Here is an 18,202-nt window from a genome sequence, read left to right on the forward strand (position 1 = left end):
TGTTTGATTAGATAAGGAGAAAATGATTTACAGAGTTAAACTGCAGGTGACAGCTATAATTTCGATTTGAAGTGCAAGATTTGTTTTCCTGCATAAAAGCATCGTAACATATTCAGAACCTTGTATACAGCAGCGACACTTTCTGCATTGTCACTAATCATTTGTGTGATATGTAAAGGGTGAGTGGTGGAATCTTCCAACATGAGTGTCATTCCAATGGCAATGTTTTTTGTTTTATTATAGTTTAATTATGGGAGTTGAAAAATAAACCTGGGAGTGACTGGGGCTCAGATATCAGGAAAATTTAACTAGTAGTAACACACACACAGATCTCAGTTATATCCCTGTAATTGCCACTAATATGTGATTAAATTGCATATTTCCTCTGCAGCACAGCCATAACAAGGTGTCTTGTTCAGAACATCCTGTCTATTGGGTGACACATTTGGTGGTTGTACTTGCCTACCTCAGTGATAGTGTTCCTGTGTTATTGCACACAGTGTCCCAGCGGTCAGTTGGTGCTTTTGTTGGTGCGCTTCTCGTAGGTTCCCACAACGATGTCAGCGCTGCCTTGTGTTCGCACGGCACAATGCATTGACAACCGCTGTTCACGTTGCCTTTGTAGATGCAAGACTTTTTCACTTTGAATTTCTGAAAACTACGCCCGCGCGTGTGTGTAAATGTGTGAAAATGTGAAGATGTGTGCCCATTGAGGGAGCGCGTGAGTGACAGAGAGGTTCATCCCTAGTGCTGGCCTTTCTAAGCGCTGCTGTGGGCAGGGCCATCTATGCTGACAGTAGATGGGATGTGGCAGGGGCTGGGGGATTAAGAGGCTTTTAGCCAGGACTGAGAGTGGCTCTTTCTCCTCGTGACAGAGAGAGGTGACAGGCCATCAGCGCACAGAGGACAGGCGGACAGCCAGCCAGAGACATCTGCATTCATTCAGGACAGCAGCTTATCCGTGCACAAAAAACACGCCCTCTTGAAACGCCCTCCATCTACACTCTCACACTCTGTCTCATGCATGCATACATAAAAACATACACTGACACACATGCAGCATGCAGACACACAAATGCTTCATTTCCTAGTTTATAGTAAATTTATAAAATGCTAAAGTAGCAAAACACTTCAGATTGATTTTTAATTTTTTTTTATTTATTTATTTTTGCTGTTAAGTAAATATGACCCGACACCTCCCTTATATGATCAATGTGACTGCTTAAGGTTATTTAGGATGAAGTTTTATCAACAAATCGAACCTGAATTTTAAGATTTATTATTGTGTTGCAGTTAATCACAAGCACACCGTTTTGAATTGACACTAAGTGAAAAGATGAACCTCCTCCTGGTCAGGCATCTGCCACTCCTCCTCCTTCCATCCTCCCATCCTCTCATGACTGGGAGGTTGAGAAGACAGGCAGAGCCTGGAAAGGCCCTGCCCAGCCATTTAATCCTCTACTCCCATTCACCATCACTGCTAATCTCCTACACCACCTCCCCACCACCACCACTGCCACCAACAGTATCGCCTCCACCTCCACCTCCACTTCTCCCTCAAGAGGTGCACAAAGACCCTAAGCGCCCCTGTCCCGCCCCACCCGCCATCCCACCCCTTCTCGTATCCCTAACCTGCTCCGCCCAGTGCTCCTCCAGCAGGAGGCACCCAGTTTTCTAAGCCCAGGAACCATAATCCTGTGGGGCTCCAAGTTTGGGTGAGCCCAAAGGCTCATTGAGTGCCGGATAACTCTCTCTGGGACTTTAGCTGTCTGTCTTATTGTTGCTGCTGCTGAGAAGAGGACAGACACAAATGGAGTTTGAATTTCAATGCTAACGACTCAGAGAAAGAGACAGCAGAATATGGACTGGTGGGCATCCAGGCGTTAAGAGTATTTTCAAGGAGGCCATGGGGAAACACATGCAAATACTGTGGGCAAGTGCAGGCCATAACATCCTTATTCTAAGAAAGGCTGAATGCAATACGGTTATTTTTGTTTGTTTTACAAGATCCCAATTATATTCAAAGCTGAAGATATTTAACACTATTTGGATTTATTTGAAATTTGTTCTTGTTGTCATGAAATTTAGTTCACTAAAGTTGAATATGAATCTTAAGTCATAAAGCGGCATTTATGTTTCTGTTTTTGTTAAAAAGGAATAAATCTTACACCATCGGTATGTAAAACATTTACACCCACATTTCTTTCAGATTTAATGCATCTTTCATCGCACCATAATATTAACTTCAATATTTGAGTGAAATCTGTGACAATCTGTGCTCTCCTCCTCTACTGGATCACCCCAGGGTTGCTGCCTCTCTCCCCTTCTGTTCATTCTGTACACAAATGAGTGTCGCAGCAGTTTCACGAACAGACACATCCTGAAGTTTGCTGACGACACAGTGATCGTCAGTCTTCTAGTGGGGGATGAGTCAGGCCATGGACAGGTTGTAGATGATTTTGTGAATTGGTGTGATGAGTCCTTCCTTTCACTTAATGTGTCAAAAACTAAAGACATGATTATTGATTTTAGGAAGTCGTCTTATAGGTCATCACCTACTATCATTAAAACTGCAGATATTGGGATAGTTGAGAGTTATAAATATCTAGGTGTGGTACTTGACCATAAACTGTGTTTTGAATCTCATGCTGATGCCACTACTAAAAAAGTTCAACAAAGACTGTTCTTTTTAAGGAAAATTAGATCTTTTAATGTCTCATCTGAGATGTTGTCCTTGTTTTATAGAAGTTTTATCGAATCTGTGATGTCTTTTTGTATTGCTGCCTGGTTTGGTAACCTGACGGTGAAGAATAAGAATCGGTTGGGACTTCTGGTAAAAACTGCTAGCAAAATTTCAGGATGTTGGCAAGATGGACTTTTGGCCATTTACAATAGAAATGTGTTTAGAAAGGCTCATTCTATTATTAATTGTGTGAACCATCCACTTCACAGTGAGTTTGAGTTGTTGCCTTCCGGCCGCCGTTTTAGAGTACCTCCGAGGAGGACTAAAAGACTCCAGGTCTCTTTTATCCCTACTGCGTCTTGTCTCCTTAATGGCAAATAATTGTCCTTGAACTTTCTATCATTATTATTGTTATTATTATTTTATAGTATTGTTCTGTTTATTTTTATCCTGCTGCTAAACTAATTTCCCCTTGTGGGACAATAAAGAAATTGAATTGAATTTGAATTAAAAAATGCATTTCAAAATATTTTAGTATTTGATATTCTCCCCCTTTGCCGTTGAGCGGGATTGTGACGTGAAAAATGACAGCTCGGTCTCCTTGGTAGTTTTGGAAATTTCTGAGGTGCGTTTTGGATCATTAAACTGCTGCTGTATGATGATGGTTTGTCTCATGGAACAAACTTTGGATTACTGATCCTTCTGGACTTTCTCAAGGCTCTGAATGTCTGCTTCAAATGATGGGAATCAGAAATCTGAGCTTTAATAAGAAGTCGTTGCCACATATTTGCTTAAATTTAATTGACAACCTATACATACTACTACTCCAACTTAAATATTTTTGCTTATTTTAGGCATTAGATTGAATAACACATAAATTCTTAAAGGTTTTTGTTGCTTTCAGTGTTTTGAGAATTCAATTCTGACATATCTTTAAAGTTGTTTCAGGACCCCAATTTCTCTATCTTTCTTCCTCTAGTGCTCTAACTTTTCTTTGTGATAAGGCAGAGCTCTTCCTCACATTCTGAACTAGTGTCTGATTGAAGGATTTCAGACTGACACAGGTATCATTAGATCTATACAATCCTCAGCACAAACACAATTCGCTCATAAAAAACAACACAACTAACTAATACAATTGCCTAAGCATGCACACAAACACAAATACATTCACACTGTGCACACAACTGCTAGCACGGTCAGCACTTTGGTTCTGCATGCGACAGCGTAGGTGAGCTTGACAGATCCCTCGCCACTGCTTCTCTGCCTTTTATTTACAGAAGCTATCTTTCCCATAAGTCACCATTCCTGTATTCATAAAGCATCATGGTTGTCATAACTCATTCTTCCCCTTTATGAATAAAGCTCCCAAATTTATGGTGATGGCGCTGAGAAGTGGTGGCCTCCCTGGTGACAAACTTTCCCCAGTCTGTCACCACTGGCCTGAGCTGCTTCAGAGCCCTAGATCAAAAGCTCCAGATGGGAGCGCCACTTTATCGCTCCCCGGTCGGTGACATCACCTTGCTGCGCTGTGCGGGATTGATGATGAAAGCAAACATATCTATCTTAGCTCACATTTACCAAATCAATTTTATTTTTACAGACCCTCCGCAGGGTTATTGGCATATTGACGGGTTGCAGGCAAAAGGAAGGCGGAGGGAGTGGGGTGAGCGATGGCCGAGGGATAGTAAACGGGTGGGCATGGGAGAAGAGGGGGAGGGTCAGGAGGGCTTAATGGTGTTTACCATATTTAATGCAGAGGGATGTCATCACTGAATATCCATTCTGAATAATGTGGCATTTCATCATAAATTCTTTACAACTTATTTACTTAATGGAAAGAGTTATGGCTTGCTGTCAGGGCGGTAATTAAACATTGTGATACAGTGCTGCCTCGCCAGGATCCCATCTTTCCCCTCAACTCCCCCATCCGCCTGCCCCAAGACACACACATATGCACACTCACATCCAAGCTCCTCAGCTTCTTAAATACATATTATTATTCAAGCTCCCCATAAATTACCACAGGATTAAAATTCATGAAACCTTTTTTCTTTATTTCCTTCCCTGGGAAAAAGAATAACCCAGAGCTTGTTCAACCAGCTGTAAATCTCTTTGGGAGAGACAGGGACTTCATATTATGATTTTATATCATGAAAATTGGCTTAAATAAAGACTATTTCATCACTTCAATTTAACGCAAATTTATATTTGCATCCCGCTCTGCAGTTGATAAAGAGGTAGAAGTTGCTTCCTGGAGAAATTCAGCTTAAAAAGAAATAATAAAATAGCTAAGGAGCAGAAATTTATTTTGGTTTTCTCCAAACCAAAAACCACTAAGTTTGAACTGATGGGCTGGATTAATGCTGTATGATGCAAACCAACTGAGGACGAGTCCAAATCCCAAACTATTTATATGAGCTGAATGTTAATATTTTACCAACATGCTCTCAGTCAGCTATAAAGTGCAGCACGGAAACGTTCTCTGTAGTTAGACTCTACAAAGAGGAAAAATGCTGTATTGAATCATCGTTTTCTTTATATACCTTGACTTCTCACTTCAGTGAGCTGCATGGTCGGCTTTTCTTAATGAGCCTGGCTCTGCGCTACAAATCCCTGAGTTTCAAAGACTAAATCCTCACGTTCAAATGAGAGAGGATCTATTTTGGGAGTCTGAATGAAGCCAATACTCCCCCGCGCCTCTCCGTCCTGCTCCATAAAACTGAACTAGCCTGACACTGACAGAGACCACATCTAACCTTTGACCTTGTGCCGTGACCCTGCATTCGATTTTTTTGTGTCTGCTGACCAATATGTGATTTGCCAGTGGTCGCACTGGGTCCCTAACCGGGATGAAGAAGGGATTTATGGCTTTTCATTTTAATTGAGTTAAGAGCACGAGCTCAACTCACTTTCTTTCAGTCGCGCTGACCTAACATTACATCATTGGGCAACAAACGGCAGCAACAACTTTGTGGTCACTGTGCTAAATGTGAACATGACGACATGGAAGGAAATAAAAAGTGGACTGATGTGAACGCTACACAGTGTACAGGGGAAGGAAATTCCGTCTCGTCAAAAAGTGTGATACTACTGCTGTAGAAAAAACATAGTGAAATGCAGTTATGTCACATAAATGCACATAAACGCTTCTTGTTTTAATCTGGACACCCTGGTTGCCTAAAGGATCTTTGATGCCACCTATAAACATCTCTCTTCCCAGCTTTATTCCCTGTCACTAGATAACATAATGAAATACAGGAGTTTGTATATGTTCCTACCTCCCAGCCTTGAGTAGGATCTTGGAGACAAGGCCTGTGCTCTCCTTCATATGGTCCAAATCGCTCCCCGACGTTCACCTTCCTGCGGCTCCAGATGCCCAGCCCTCCAGATGGGACGGTTGACTCTCGCAATTCAAAGTCAAAGGGAATGCTCAGATCTTCTTGGGGGAAAAAGATGCTTTGGTGTTGGAATGACAGATGGTCCTGTGGAGAGGACTCATCGTCAGAGAGTGAAGGTGATCCCGGGTCTTCTGGCAGGGCCGAAGAAGGTGTAGGATCCCCATCAGAGCCGCATACGTCGTCTAAGATGTCGGATGGATAAAGAGGTATCTTATCATCTCCGTCACCTGCAAGAGACAAGAAGTCTTGATGTGAGGGTCATGTCCAATGACATAAAGTGGCAACGGGTTATTGTTCCCATCTCTTTAACTTACTTCAGAGATGAAGGACAACATATGAAAACTTGATTAGTTCAAATAAACAGTAGGAGACAGAAGGGCCTTCGGGTCTGGAAACAGCAAATGTATCATGCAAGGGGACCTTCATTCTGTTGCAGTGGAAATTAGTAGTAAAAAACAGGAGATCCTGAAGTGAGCCCACTTCTTGTTTATAATTTGTACTCGCCTGGCATGTTCCTGCCTTAGGAATTAAGCAAGGCAAATTTAATTTTTAAAATAAAACCTATTAGGTCAAAAACAGGTTTTTGGGCCCTACGGCAAAGGGTTGACCCAGCATTGTGCTATTCTGGCTGTTTTATAATTCTTTTTCCTGAACTCTTTCTTCAATGTGCAGTGAAAACAGAGGGAACAGAGAGACACACACTAAGGTTTATTGTGAGTGGAGTGAAACAGGATATTGAAGCACGACCCCTCAACCCACACTGGGCTTCTTTAGAATGGCACACGTGGCTGTTGAGCCTAATAGTGAAATAAAGATTGAATTATTCCCAGTGTTGAAACAATCTGTGATGGTATAAACTTGCAATGCTGTGAAGTCTTTGAAACAGAGGTAGATTGAAAGAAGCACATTAATTTGAAAAACAGTTGCATTTAAAATACAAAGTCACTCACAATCATATCTTTATTCTCTTCCCCCTCCTGCCCCCCCCCCCCCCCCCCCCCTCTTTCTTAAATAGATAACTATCATATCTGATATCATATCTCACAGTACAATAATATTGAATGGGTTGCATTGTTGTATTTTGTCATGTTTCTCAGGTCTTTGTCTGAATTTCTACGAACATTATTGCTAAGGATTGTCTTATTGCATTGGAGTCACACTGGGTTAAATATGTACACTTGGGTTTTAAGGGGTATTTATTATTTTCTTCTTTTTTTTGGGTTGTATGGAAGCCCCAAACGCAATTTCATTGTTCTTGACAATGACAATAAATAAATAAATACTAAAATACTAAATATGTACAGGTAGGACGTTTTAAATGCAACATCATATATGAGATGTCGCCCAGCAAGCAAAGACACAGAAAGGCAGTAATTGAGCCAGCGAACGCAACGGGCTGCTAGCCAGGTGTTGCAGGGTGGGACAGAAAGACACTAAAAGCCGGAAATGATCCACAGGAAACTGCTGTTCTGTGGTGGGCTGTGCCTAACACACACTGACAGGTCACAGGGAGAAGGAGCTCTGCTAATGAGGCTCAACAACCCATCCCTGGGATGAGGAACATTCCTGAAGGGCTTCCTGTGTGACACTGTACCTCAGCGCTGTCAGCCACGGAACCTTTGATCCACCCAGATACACACACGCACTTCTTGTTCACTGGCCTTGAATTAAACATGTGTCTGATTGAATAAATGGGGCATTGTGATTGGCCACAGGCGGTCATGAACTAACCTGAGAAATTAACTTAAGACTTGAACAAAACCAATGCACTTCAATATTTGTATGCTTCCAACTTAGCACTGCTACATTACTCGACACACAAGATAAGCCAAGACCAGCGAGCTACACATTTGTAAATATATGCAGACTCCATTTTTCTCAAGGTCAGAACACAAGTTGTGGTGAAGAGGAATGTAAAACTGTAAAGTACTGCATAAGTAGTACATAAGATGTTTTCCTCTGTCAGTAAGAATCATAATTCCTGTCAAACTGTGTGTTTGCTGTGGCAAAGAAAAAAAAATCTATGCATGAACATAGTTTGCTGAATCAGCTCTCTGTTATATTATTATTTTCTGTGTAATCCAGCATGTGCACCTGTGCGTGCATGTTTTGTCAAGGCGTACTTACAACTAAAGCAGTTCTGATAGTCATTCCCTGCAGCAATACCTGATCACAGTGTCTACACGGTGTACAACTATTGTGTTTGACATACACACTGTGTGGGCCCAGGGAATTTAAAGGAGACGTCTTTCAAAGACTCGACTGGACTGGGCCGGGCATGAAACCCAATGTGGCTCTGGGAGTAAGGGTAATGATTTTCAGCACAGAGACTGTGTAACATGGTTAGAGGCCTGGATGTGAAGTTTGCCACATGGTAGAGGGACAAGAGCTTTTAAAGGTAACTGTATCCCACCATTGCTGTTTCTCCTCTGACATTTTCCCTCTCACGCTGGTCTCCAAGTTTATATTTGATTCAGGCCAGGAATTCCTCTGGTCCACTGGACTCCACAAGAGCATTTCGGCTCATAAACATATATGTTTCTGTAAAGTAAACGATTGCTGAAAACAAATATGCTATGTGCAGAGTTTTGAAAATTGTGGTCTCGTGTGTAGATGACTGATAATTTAGTCTTAGGGCTTTGCTTAGGTGTGTGGACAGCAGTGACACTGCAGTTGGATGATCAGATCAGTGTGTGTGTGTGTGTGCGAGTGCATGCATTTTTAATGCTCTGCCTACATGCAGCAAACGGTCGTGTTTGTTTGTTCAGTAATGGACATTACTTCACCATTGCAAGCTGACGCCCTTCATCAAAGTGGGAGCTCTGAAAGAATTTTGGATTGAGAAGGGGAACTCCATCTCAGAGCATGCTCATGACTTCAACTGCATTAATAACACAGATTGCACATCAAGATAGTACCAGCAAGCACGGGAGGGGGGGGGGGAGGGGGGAGGGGGTGCACTCCTGAGAAACTTTGATGTTTATGTATCCAAAAGACAAAAAGCAAAACAGTGAGGGAAACAAAATTATCTCCTCATCAGAATCAGCCATTAGCACAGGAAAGCACATATTGGCTTATTGAATAAACACAGATATGCACACACATACTTATACATCATGTATTCAAATGGTTGAGCTTGATGCCAAATTCATTAATTTTTATTAAGAGGGAAAACATTCGTTCCCGGTCCTGCTATCTGCATGGGTGGAATGATTTTCACCTCTGCCACAATGTGTTGGGCGAACTCATACATCACATGATTACCCCAAGCAGCGAGCACGGCCGCCATCATCAGGGAGTGAATTAAAGATGATAGAAAGAGCTATTAATCACTGTGACAAAGCCCCTAATGGAGGTGTGACCCAGCCAGTGCTGACGGGACGCCAAGAGGACGCACCCACGGGACAAATGGATACATATGTTTACAGAGAGAATAACCTACCTGTGGACATACTCGACCCCTCCTCTCTGAGTGTTTTTTTTTTTTTTTTGGTTCTTTGATCCGCTGTCTTTCCTGCTGTTGTGTGTCTTTTTTTCCAGTTCTATTCTTTGTCTGTATTTTATTTAATTATTTGGCTGCGTCTTGTTGTTAGCAGGTGAGGAAGAGCTGGAGAAGTCAAAAATATTAAGACTTAAAAAAAATATATAATCTGTCAGCTAAAGCATGAGTTTTATTATTTGTAGACAGTGGGTGAAGTTAGGAAAAGAGTTTTTCCACTGTATGTCTGTTCATAGTATACAATGAGATGAAAACATCATTCATCTACTGAGCTTGAGGACAATTCAGAGTACAAATCATTTACCAGAGAAAGAGCTCGAAGACTTGATTGATGGGGGTCTTAGATCATGAAATATGGAAATTAACTTCTCACCTAATGTGGAGCGGCCCTCGTGCTTATCTGTAGACATCATTTTTCTCATGTGATAACAGACAGCCAGGCATGAGGCGATGTATGGGGTCTTACCCTTGTACTACAGGTCAAACATTATCACATATGATCTCCTCCATTTGTCATCATCCACATTTAAAAACTGCACACTTCATCACATCCCTGCTTTCGCTTTATATCCAAGCACCACGGAAATCAGTTTGCTCTGCTGTTCCAAGAACTTAGAAAGAATATCTGTGCAGTAAAAATGAGCACTGAAAACACAAATACTCAAAATATGTGGCAGCGACTGAAGGGCCATAGCATGATTGCTGTTGTTTCTGCTTTTGTCCTGAAAAACAAGATACCCCAAGAGACTGTGACTGAATTCAAAACACATAAAAATAATTATCTTTCATTTGGTTAATTTTAACGCTCTCACAGCTACTGCCAATCAGAAAATGACTGCTGTAGATTTGCTAAGTACTGTTAATTACAGTGCATCACTGTGCGGCTATATTCCCTCAGCAGGGTGCATAGGAGAGCGTTTGGAGCCCCATGGCCTCGGGAGAGGCAATAAGCTTCCTAATTAACTCTGTCTTTGTGCTTAATGGAGGCCTTAACACCGCTTTTAGGGAGTCTTTTGGTCCGTGGGTCCATTGGGGTGACTGTGGAACTGACTGATACGAAGCACAAACATTCAAATCTGTAGGTAGCTCGACAACAACAGTTTTAGGCAATTGTCCACAGTTTATCTGTCAACATTTGGTTCTCAGACCACCAAGAATTTCCACATTTAAAACAAGATATGGTTTGTTAGACAGAATGTGGTAAAAATCTAAACAAATCATATAAAAATATGTGAATGTAAAATTTTGTTCTAATGGCTTTATGTGTTTGTATTTCTCTTATGCTTTTCATGCTTACTCCCAGAGAGACCAGAAAATACATCAAAGATGGTTTTGTGTAAGTAATGCTCTGTTACTGTATGTTTAAATAAATACCATTTATATAGCTGCCTTCACTCCATATTATTACAAATTGGTATTTGTATTATGCAAAATGTTTAAGCTGGCACACACGCACACACACACACACACACGCATGCACACATACACACATAAACACACACTAACGGGAACAGAGCTCTTAACACAGTGTTAATTAATGAGAGCATTGTCCATGTTTTTTCCCCCTTGTCTTAGTCAATGACTCCTCATTCCAAATGGAAAACACTCCATTAAGGGCTGTGGGCGAAGTTACCAATTAACACCGTGGAACAAACTGAAACTTTGAGCTGGTCCCCTGTGCGCGCGCACACATATACACATACACACACACACAGACACCTAATTAATTAGCATTAGTTGTGATTAATAATGAGCGTCCTTTAATGGTAAATCTGCAGCTCCGATGGCAGGCTGACACAACAAAGGAGTCTGTGTACGCGCCAGGATTTATCTGCCGAGCTGCTCGGGGATTTTAACATGTTTCTCACAGGCTTGACAAATGGCCTATTAATTATCTAATGTTGTCTGACAACAACCGCTTAATAAAGATGTATGTTTAGACAGGGAGAGGAGGGGAAGAAACAGCAGAGGGAAAGAGAGAAGCCTGTGCGAGGAATCGAGAGAGGGGGAGAAAATGTGTGTTTGCATAAAAGAAAAAAAAATGTTGAGATTGAGGGGAGGCTTGTGTCGTTTCATGCAGTTGTGAGCTACTGACTGACACGCATGCATATACAAAGTCCTTTTCTTTATGAATTTGCTGTAAAAAAAATTCACTCTGCTTGGAACATCAACGTGGATGATTAACAAATCACATTTATTATTAATGAAACGCTAATGAATGAAATCTTGATGAACACAGAGATGGATGTGCTGCACACACACACCCCTACACACACACACACACACACACACACACACACACACACACACACACACACACACACACACACACACACACACACACACACACACACACACACACTTTACATCCTAAAACCACAATCAATATCATCAACAAGGAAGTCTCTGCATCAGCCCAGCCACTTCATACCATTAAGTCGCTAACAACATGGAGCATATGGGCATCTCTCCTGCTCACTCCTCCCTCCATCTCTATCCCGCATCCCGATTCAATCCGGGCCCTGACTCCAATTTCACAAGTTTATCTTCCGCCTGTATGTTGACAGGTGTTCCTAAGTGGGATGCCAGTTGCCAAATGATTTTTATGATTGTTTTAGCCTAGCATTTGGCCTAATGAGATAGGATCCCAGTCGGACGCTAACTCAAGCCTGTCAAATGTAAAGCAAACAGAATAACAGCCCAGTACTCACATTGTTTCCACAAGCCATACATCAGCTGGTGCACAGAGAGAGGGCCCTCTGCATTATACAATGACCCTGGGATAGAGGAGATGAGAAGAACGAGCAGGAGTAAATGTAAAGAGAAGGGGAAAGCTATAAGGTGAAAAGGGATTATGGTGGGGAATAGTGGATAGCATACTTCACGCTAAGACTGTGGCCATACAAAGTTTATGGAATCTGCCTGATCCATCGTAAAGCCACAGACAGAAGTAAAGAAGTAATCAACAACAACTCATGAGCATGCCTGTGTTGAGACGCGGATCTTAATTTCCTAATGAGTGCCTGCTGATTGCTTGCTTGAGTTAGAAGTAGAAGTGCAAATAAACAAGATTTTAAAAAGTGCCTGCCTCTGAAGTGACATGTGTAAAGAACATGTTGACAAAGGTCATTAATCCCCTAAACTCCTACGTGTTTTCCTCTGAAATTACCCCCAGCTCAGCGCCCTGCAGCATGTCACACACCCTAAGCTTTTGATTTGTTTGCTCTGGTCACCTGCGCCATTCCTTTCATCTATCTTCCTGCTTCTGTGTCCTCATCCTTCTATCTTCCTTTTAGACAGCAGCATCAGCAATCTTCCACTAAGCTATAGAAAAATGAAAGCAAACCTATAAAATCTAGAAAAAAAAATGTGTGGAAGAGTTACGTTCACCAAAGCTAAAAAAATATGTTTGACCTAAAAAATTGCCCATTTTTAACAATAACAACGATTCCAGTTCAAACCTGCATAGATGAGCATTCTCTTTCTACCTCCTCTCTCTCTCTCTCTCTTTCTTTCTCTTTCATGTCATGGCTAACTGCCATTGGGCCCTAATATAATTATGGCTCACAGTTGTGCACATTTGAGAAATTGATTCCTTTGATGAAATGTGAGTGAGGCCAGTCTGCGAGAGATGTATATCCAGAGTGGTTGCTGCCAGCCACCCCAGCCTTGCGGAAGGCCCCCTGGGTACAAAACCGCCAGCTCAACCAGGCCCAGCCTGGCCCGGTCTGGCCTGGTCGTTAAAAGAAATGATAGCATATGTGCTTTGTTTGAGTTTGATGTCTTCGTAATGCATTACACAATTAGATTGATTTGACAATTTCCATTATACTTGATAAAATATTTATGTAGGCCTGAGGATGGTAGTTCTTATCAAAGGGGGCTGATCTGCAGTCCAGATGGGAGCCCTGGTCTGCAGTAAGAAGGCCATTAGTCAGTTAAAGCTGGGCACATTTGTGGGCAAATACAGCCTGTACCTACTCAAAATCTGCAATGTTAAAGAAGGTAGTTTGTAACTCATGAAGATACGTAAAATATCTAAGTGTCAGATATCAATAATTAGATGCAAATAAATGAGATCAGTGAGTATCAGTTAATCAGTAATGTTGTCCTCGAATTTCTGCCTTCCGTACAAACACTGATTGCTTTAGAAAAGAGAAGCTCAGCGGTGAAAAAAACAAACAAAAAAATCCAACAAAGACATTTTTGGTTACTCGCATTTCCGGCACATTAGCTTCAGATTTGCTTCAGCTGAAACCTGCAAAGAAAGTGCCAAAACATACTGTGTGCGGGCATCAAGCATAAAGACATACCGATGTTTGCTGTTAGCCTCATAGCTTAATTTGTCAGGTCAAGGGTCTGGATCGAGTACCCCATTATATCACCTCCATAACTCCACTGTGTGTGTGTGTGTGTGTGTGTGTGTGTGTGTGTGTGTGTGTGTGTGTGTGTGTGTGTCCTGTGCACTCAGAAGAATTCTAAACTTTATGAACAATTTTGACCCCATGTCTCCAAACTTTCTATGTCTGCGCCGTACATCAAAGAGTAAAATAAAAATCCAATAAATACACCAATTTAAGCAATAAATTCAAACCACTCATGCTCAGAGGTGAGTCTCCTTCACCCTTCTTTCCTTCCCTGTTCTCACATTCTGTGTCACACTGAATGTCCCCCTCTTTCTCACTTTCCTCACCTGTCTCCCCTCTCTCTCGCCCATTCCCTTTGCAAACCTCTCAGCGTGCACAGCCACCCCACATCCATCACAGCCCAGAAATTTAAGGACCCAAATTGGCCTCATCTGTCTCAATGTTGGATGCAGATGGAGTTTCTTCTGCGGAGGGAGGTGCGGTTAGTCACCCCTGCTGCCCCCACCCCTTCAATGTACTGACTTAAAGCCAAACCAGTCTGCACCAGTCTCAACACTAGAGCCGCATTACGAGGCCGGCTGCTGGGTATAAAGAGGGCACAGCGGCGAAGTGACCACCGCACTGACCACACGCGTTTTCTGTTTCATTCAGTTTTCTCTCAGTGACATTTTTTATTGTGTTTTTCCATCTAGCCTTCATTCTGGTTCACTCTCCTTCCTTCCCCCCGTTTCCCTACTCCTCCTTACTCATACCACCAGCACGCAAACACCTACACAAACACAAGCCATTGGTGGCCATCGCACAGTCTGCAGTACAGTCTCAAGCAGCCTGGTCAGGCCTGGCTCATTAATAAAGGCCCTAAATGAGGCGACATGCATAAAACATGAAGCGCTGCGTGCTGCTGTAATGAACTGCTGCTCCATAATTGCATCTCAGAGCCGTAAAATGAAGACAAAATATTTGAAGAGGGATTCTGTCACCTCTCTGCAGATGCAACACTAATCACAGGCGTTCTGCGGGGCCCCGGGGTCCCTCCCACCTGACATTGGCAATACCCTCCAACTGTTGGGACATAATTGAATAATTGCTGATTAGAAAATAGGGGGAGAGGTAATAGTGTAGTGTCCAGTGTGTTATCTATAATAATCCCACTGGGAAGGACAAAATGTATATCTATAGTGCCCACTAGGAAATTATTTTATTAATTGACGGTTCAGTTGTCTAGTTGTCAGTTGTCTAATAGATGATAGAAAGATGTTGTTTGTAGCTGTTTAGGGAACCAGTAACTAATATTACTGTTAGTTACAGGGCTGATTTGTCAAAGTTTAATACAATATAATGATTAAAAAAAGGCAGATGGAGTAAGGTGTAAACACACAGGCAACAGAGACATCCAGACTCAGTGTGCGCACAGAGTGACAAGCTCGGAGACAGGCAGGCCTCCGGATGAGAGATTGGAGTCTCACCCAGGGGTGTCACACAGACGGTTAAAGAGTGCAGTGACAGGGTGGCCGTGGTGACATAATGAAGGTGCTGTGGTCGTCACAGGGGGTCAGTGGTGATCACCATGCCCATCTGGGAGGGGGACAGGAACATGTATAATGATTCCACCAATGACAAATGGCCTTCAACACAGGGCTGAGACATGTGACAAACTCAAAGTCATCACTTGGAGAAACGCACACACACACACACACACACACACACACACACACACACACATACACACACACACACACACACACACACACACACACACACACACACACACACACACACACACACACACACACACAAGTAACAAACCGAAAAAAGTGAGAAAGAAACAGAGACATGTACACCCTGTGTTCTCTATGGATGTGGCGATTTTAATACCACTGTGTAATCCTGGTGCTACTGAACCTGTCCTGCTCATCGACCCCTTTCAAAGAGTTTGTTTTTCTGGTCACAGCTCCCATTTCTCATTTCTCTCACATAAAGCAGCCTCTTGAAACTGTTATGCCACTGCAGTTGAGGGTCAGCGGTTATCAGTGTGAGCATTGTTCAAACATGCACAATGGACCACATGAATTACTGATCCTCCCCCTTCTGGAAGGATTCGGAAGCATGAGAACATACAAACTCAGATTATTCAAAAAAATGTCGGATACAGGTTCAAAACACCAGGCCCGATACCCACTTAAAGAGCTGAATTCATTCAGAGTGAGGTCTCTGTTTGGTAAGGAAAGAAAACTGAGAGTGTTTTTAATGTGACAAGGTGACCACCTACTACCCACCTGACATCCTCTATTTAATATTTCTGGATATGAATAGACTTTGTCTGAGGGCTGCTTTTCTACTCTCAGACTTTGCTTGCCTTGACCACTAACGCAGCAGCAGGCCAATTCTACCTTAACTTTGTTACAGAACTTGTTACATACAATAATGTCTGCGCATGCGGAGGCTTTCCAAACCACAGTGTGACATGTGGAATAGACCCAGGCATGGAGAGGTCCTGGAGAGGATGTTTGTTTAATGATTGCTGGAAGGCTAACATTCAGCCCTGTGCTCCGAGCAACAAAATCCCCCTCGGAGCACTGAAGCTGTTATGTTATTTGTTATGGATGTCAATTTCCCTCTATTTAGGAGGTGATTTAACTGGACAATACAGTAGGACTTTGGTCTTGTATGGGGATTGTTGTCTTCCTGTGTAACACACTATACAGCACTGCATGGGAGTCCAGGCATAAACATTATCGGGCCCTGTGAGGACTGAGGGAGGCTCATATTTACCTCTTGAATATGAAACTCTTTTTTTTATTGTATTTTTTATTGTATTTTTAAAAAAGTGTCATAAATTATTATCATAAGAAACAATTTATTAAAAATTTCTAAAGTGTAGCTAGAATTTGGTGTAAATTAAATTGTTTAGATGACACATCTGATGATACATCAAAAAGCTTCTTTTTTTCTTTATTCAAATTCACTTGAAAGGTGTTTCATGCAGGTGAGGGAATCGGAGTGTTCATGTGTGTGTGTGTGTGTGTGTGTGTGTGTGTGTGTGTGTGCGTGTGTGTGGAGTAGGAGGTGGGCATAAATGCAGAGTGACAGCTGCCAAATGACAGTGAGATTAAGGTGGGAATGCAGAGGGACAATGAGGGAAGGAGAGGGACATGACAGTAACAGCAGCTCAGATTAGACTGAGAACACACATGCACATGCACACAGCAACACATACACACAATCAAAAACACATCACTGACAATCCATCTCCTCATTCAGGGGGAATAGGCGGGAAATGCCAACTTGTAACAAGTGTTCAGCGTTCCATGCAGACGGGATACAAGAAATCCCCCCCATTTCTTTTTTTGCTAAATTAAATTGAACAGGAAATCTAAGCAGAGCCACATGGCATTGCTTAATGACTGACATTTTGTTTAAGAACCATTCATAATGACCTGGTTTAAATTTAAATACTTGGTGTTTATTTCACACTGAACTGCCAATATTCACCAATGCAAAATTCCAAAGTGCTTGAGTGACTTGGGACTGTTGATTTCATGCTTCCCCCCTCCCCTCCTCTATGGTTACATACATATTTGGAGTGACATGACTGTATAATTAATGACAGATTGCCTGAACGCAGCCGCAAGTATAAAGTAAAGCAGAAATCTGTTACACGAATGAATTCAATATAATAGTATCATATAAGTCACTTTAAATCCTTGAAACATTTTAGTTCAACTTCATCAAAAGACAGTTGTCATACTCAGCTGAACTTCCTCGTATTTTACCAGTTTAATATGGAGATCTTATTATCTCTAACATCTGATTATATTTATGTAAAGAAATGTGAGCTTGATTTCAGAGTCAGCATGCAAATGAAGACAATATAACAGGGGTGTTTGTGCTTCTATAGTGAAAAAGGGGCATTGATTTAAGAACTTTATTGACTTGGGAAATAAAGCAATTACAAATCACAACAGCCAAAACGGTAATTTACTTTTGAAATACTTGATACTTTCACTTCTGGTAAAAAAAAAAAGGAAAAAAAAAAAGGTCCGGCATTGGAAAGCGTCCCCCAAAGACATTAAAGTGTTTCCATCAATTAATAATCACCTCATTTTACCCCGCTGCACGCACCCATGAAGTCGGAAATCAATCAGGGTCTACTTTTTTCATATTGATGGACTGAGTGAAAGAAGGCTAACTCTCAACTAACAATACCGCAACCGTGTACATAGATGGAAATCAATTGTAATTAAAACTGTAC

At 41.9% G+C, this 18,202-nt stretch overlaps 1 protein-coding gene across 12 annotated transcripts in view; it reads right to left on the reverse strand.

Annotated features, from left to right (window-relative positions):
• mecom (MDS1 and EVI1 complex locus) overlaps positions 1-18,202 on the reverse strand; it is a 127,283-nt gene that overhangs the window by 80,813 nt on the left and 28,268 nt on the right. For all 12 annotated transcript variants that reach the window (XM_085379291.1, XM_085379287.1, XM_085379284.1 and 9 more), the window contains exon 2: positions 5,965-6,311. In XM_085379291.1, coding sequence (XP_085235417.1) covers positions 5,965-6,311 — 347 coding nt within the window. The remainder of the gene's footprint in view (positions 1-5,964; positions 6,312-18,202) is intronic.

The sequence above is a fragment of the Rhamphochromis longiceps genome, linkage group LG14 (assembly GCF_057381845.1).
Source record: "Rhamphochromis longiceps isolate RC_006_pf linkage group LG14, R_longiceps_female_GT1.1, whole genome shotgun sequence".
Taxonomy (NCBI): domain Eukaryota; kingdom Metazoa; phylum Chordata; class Actinopteri; order Cichliformes; family Cichlidae; genus Rhamphochromis; species Rhamphochromis longiceps.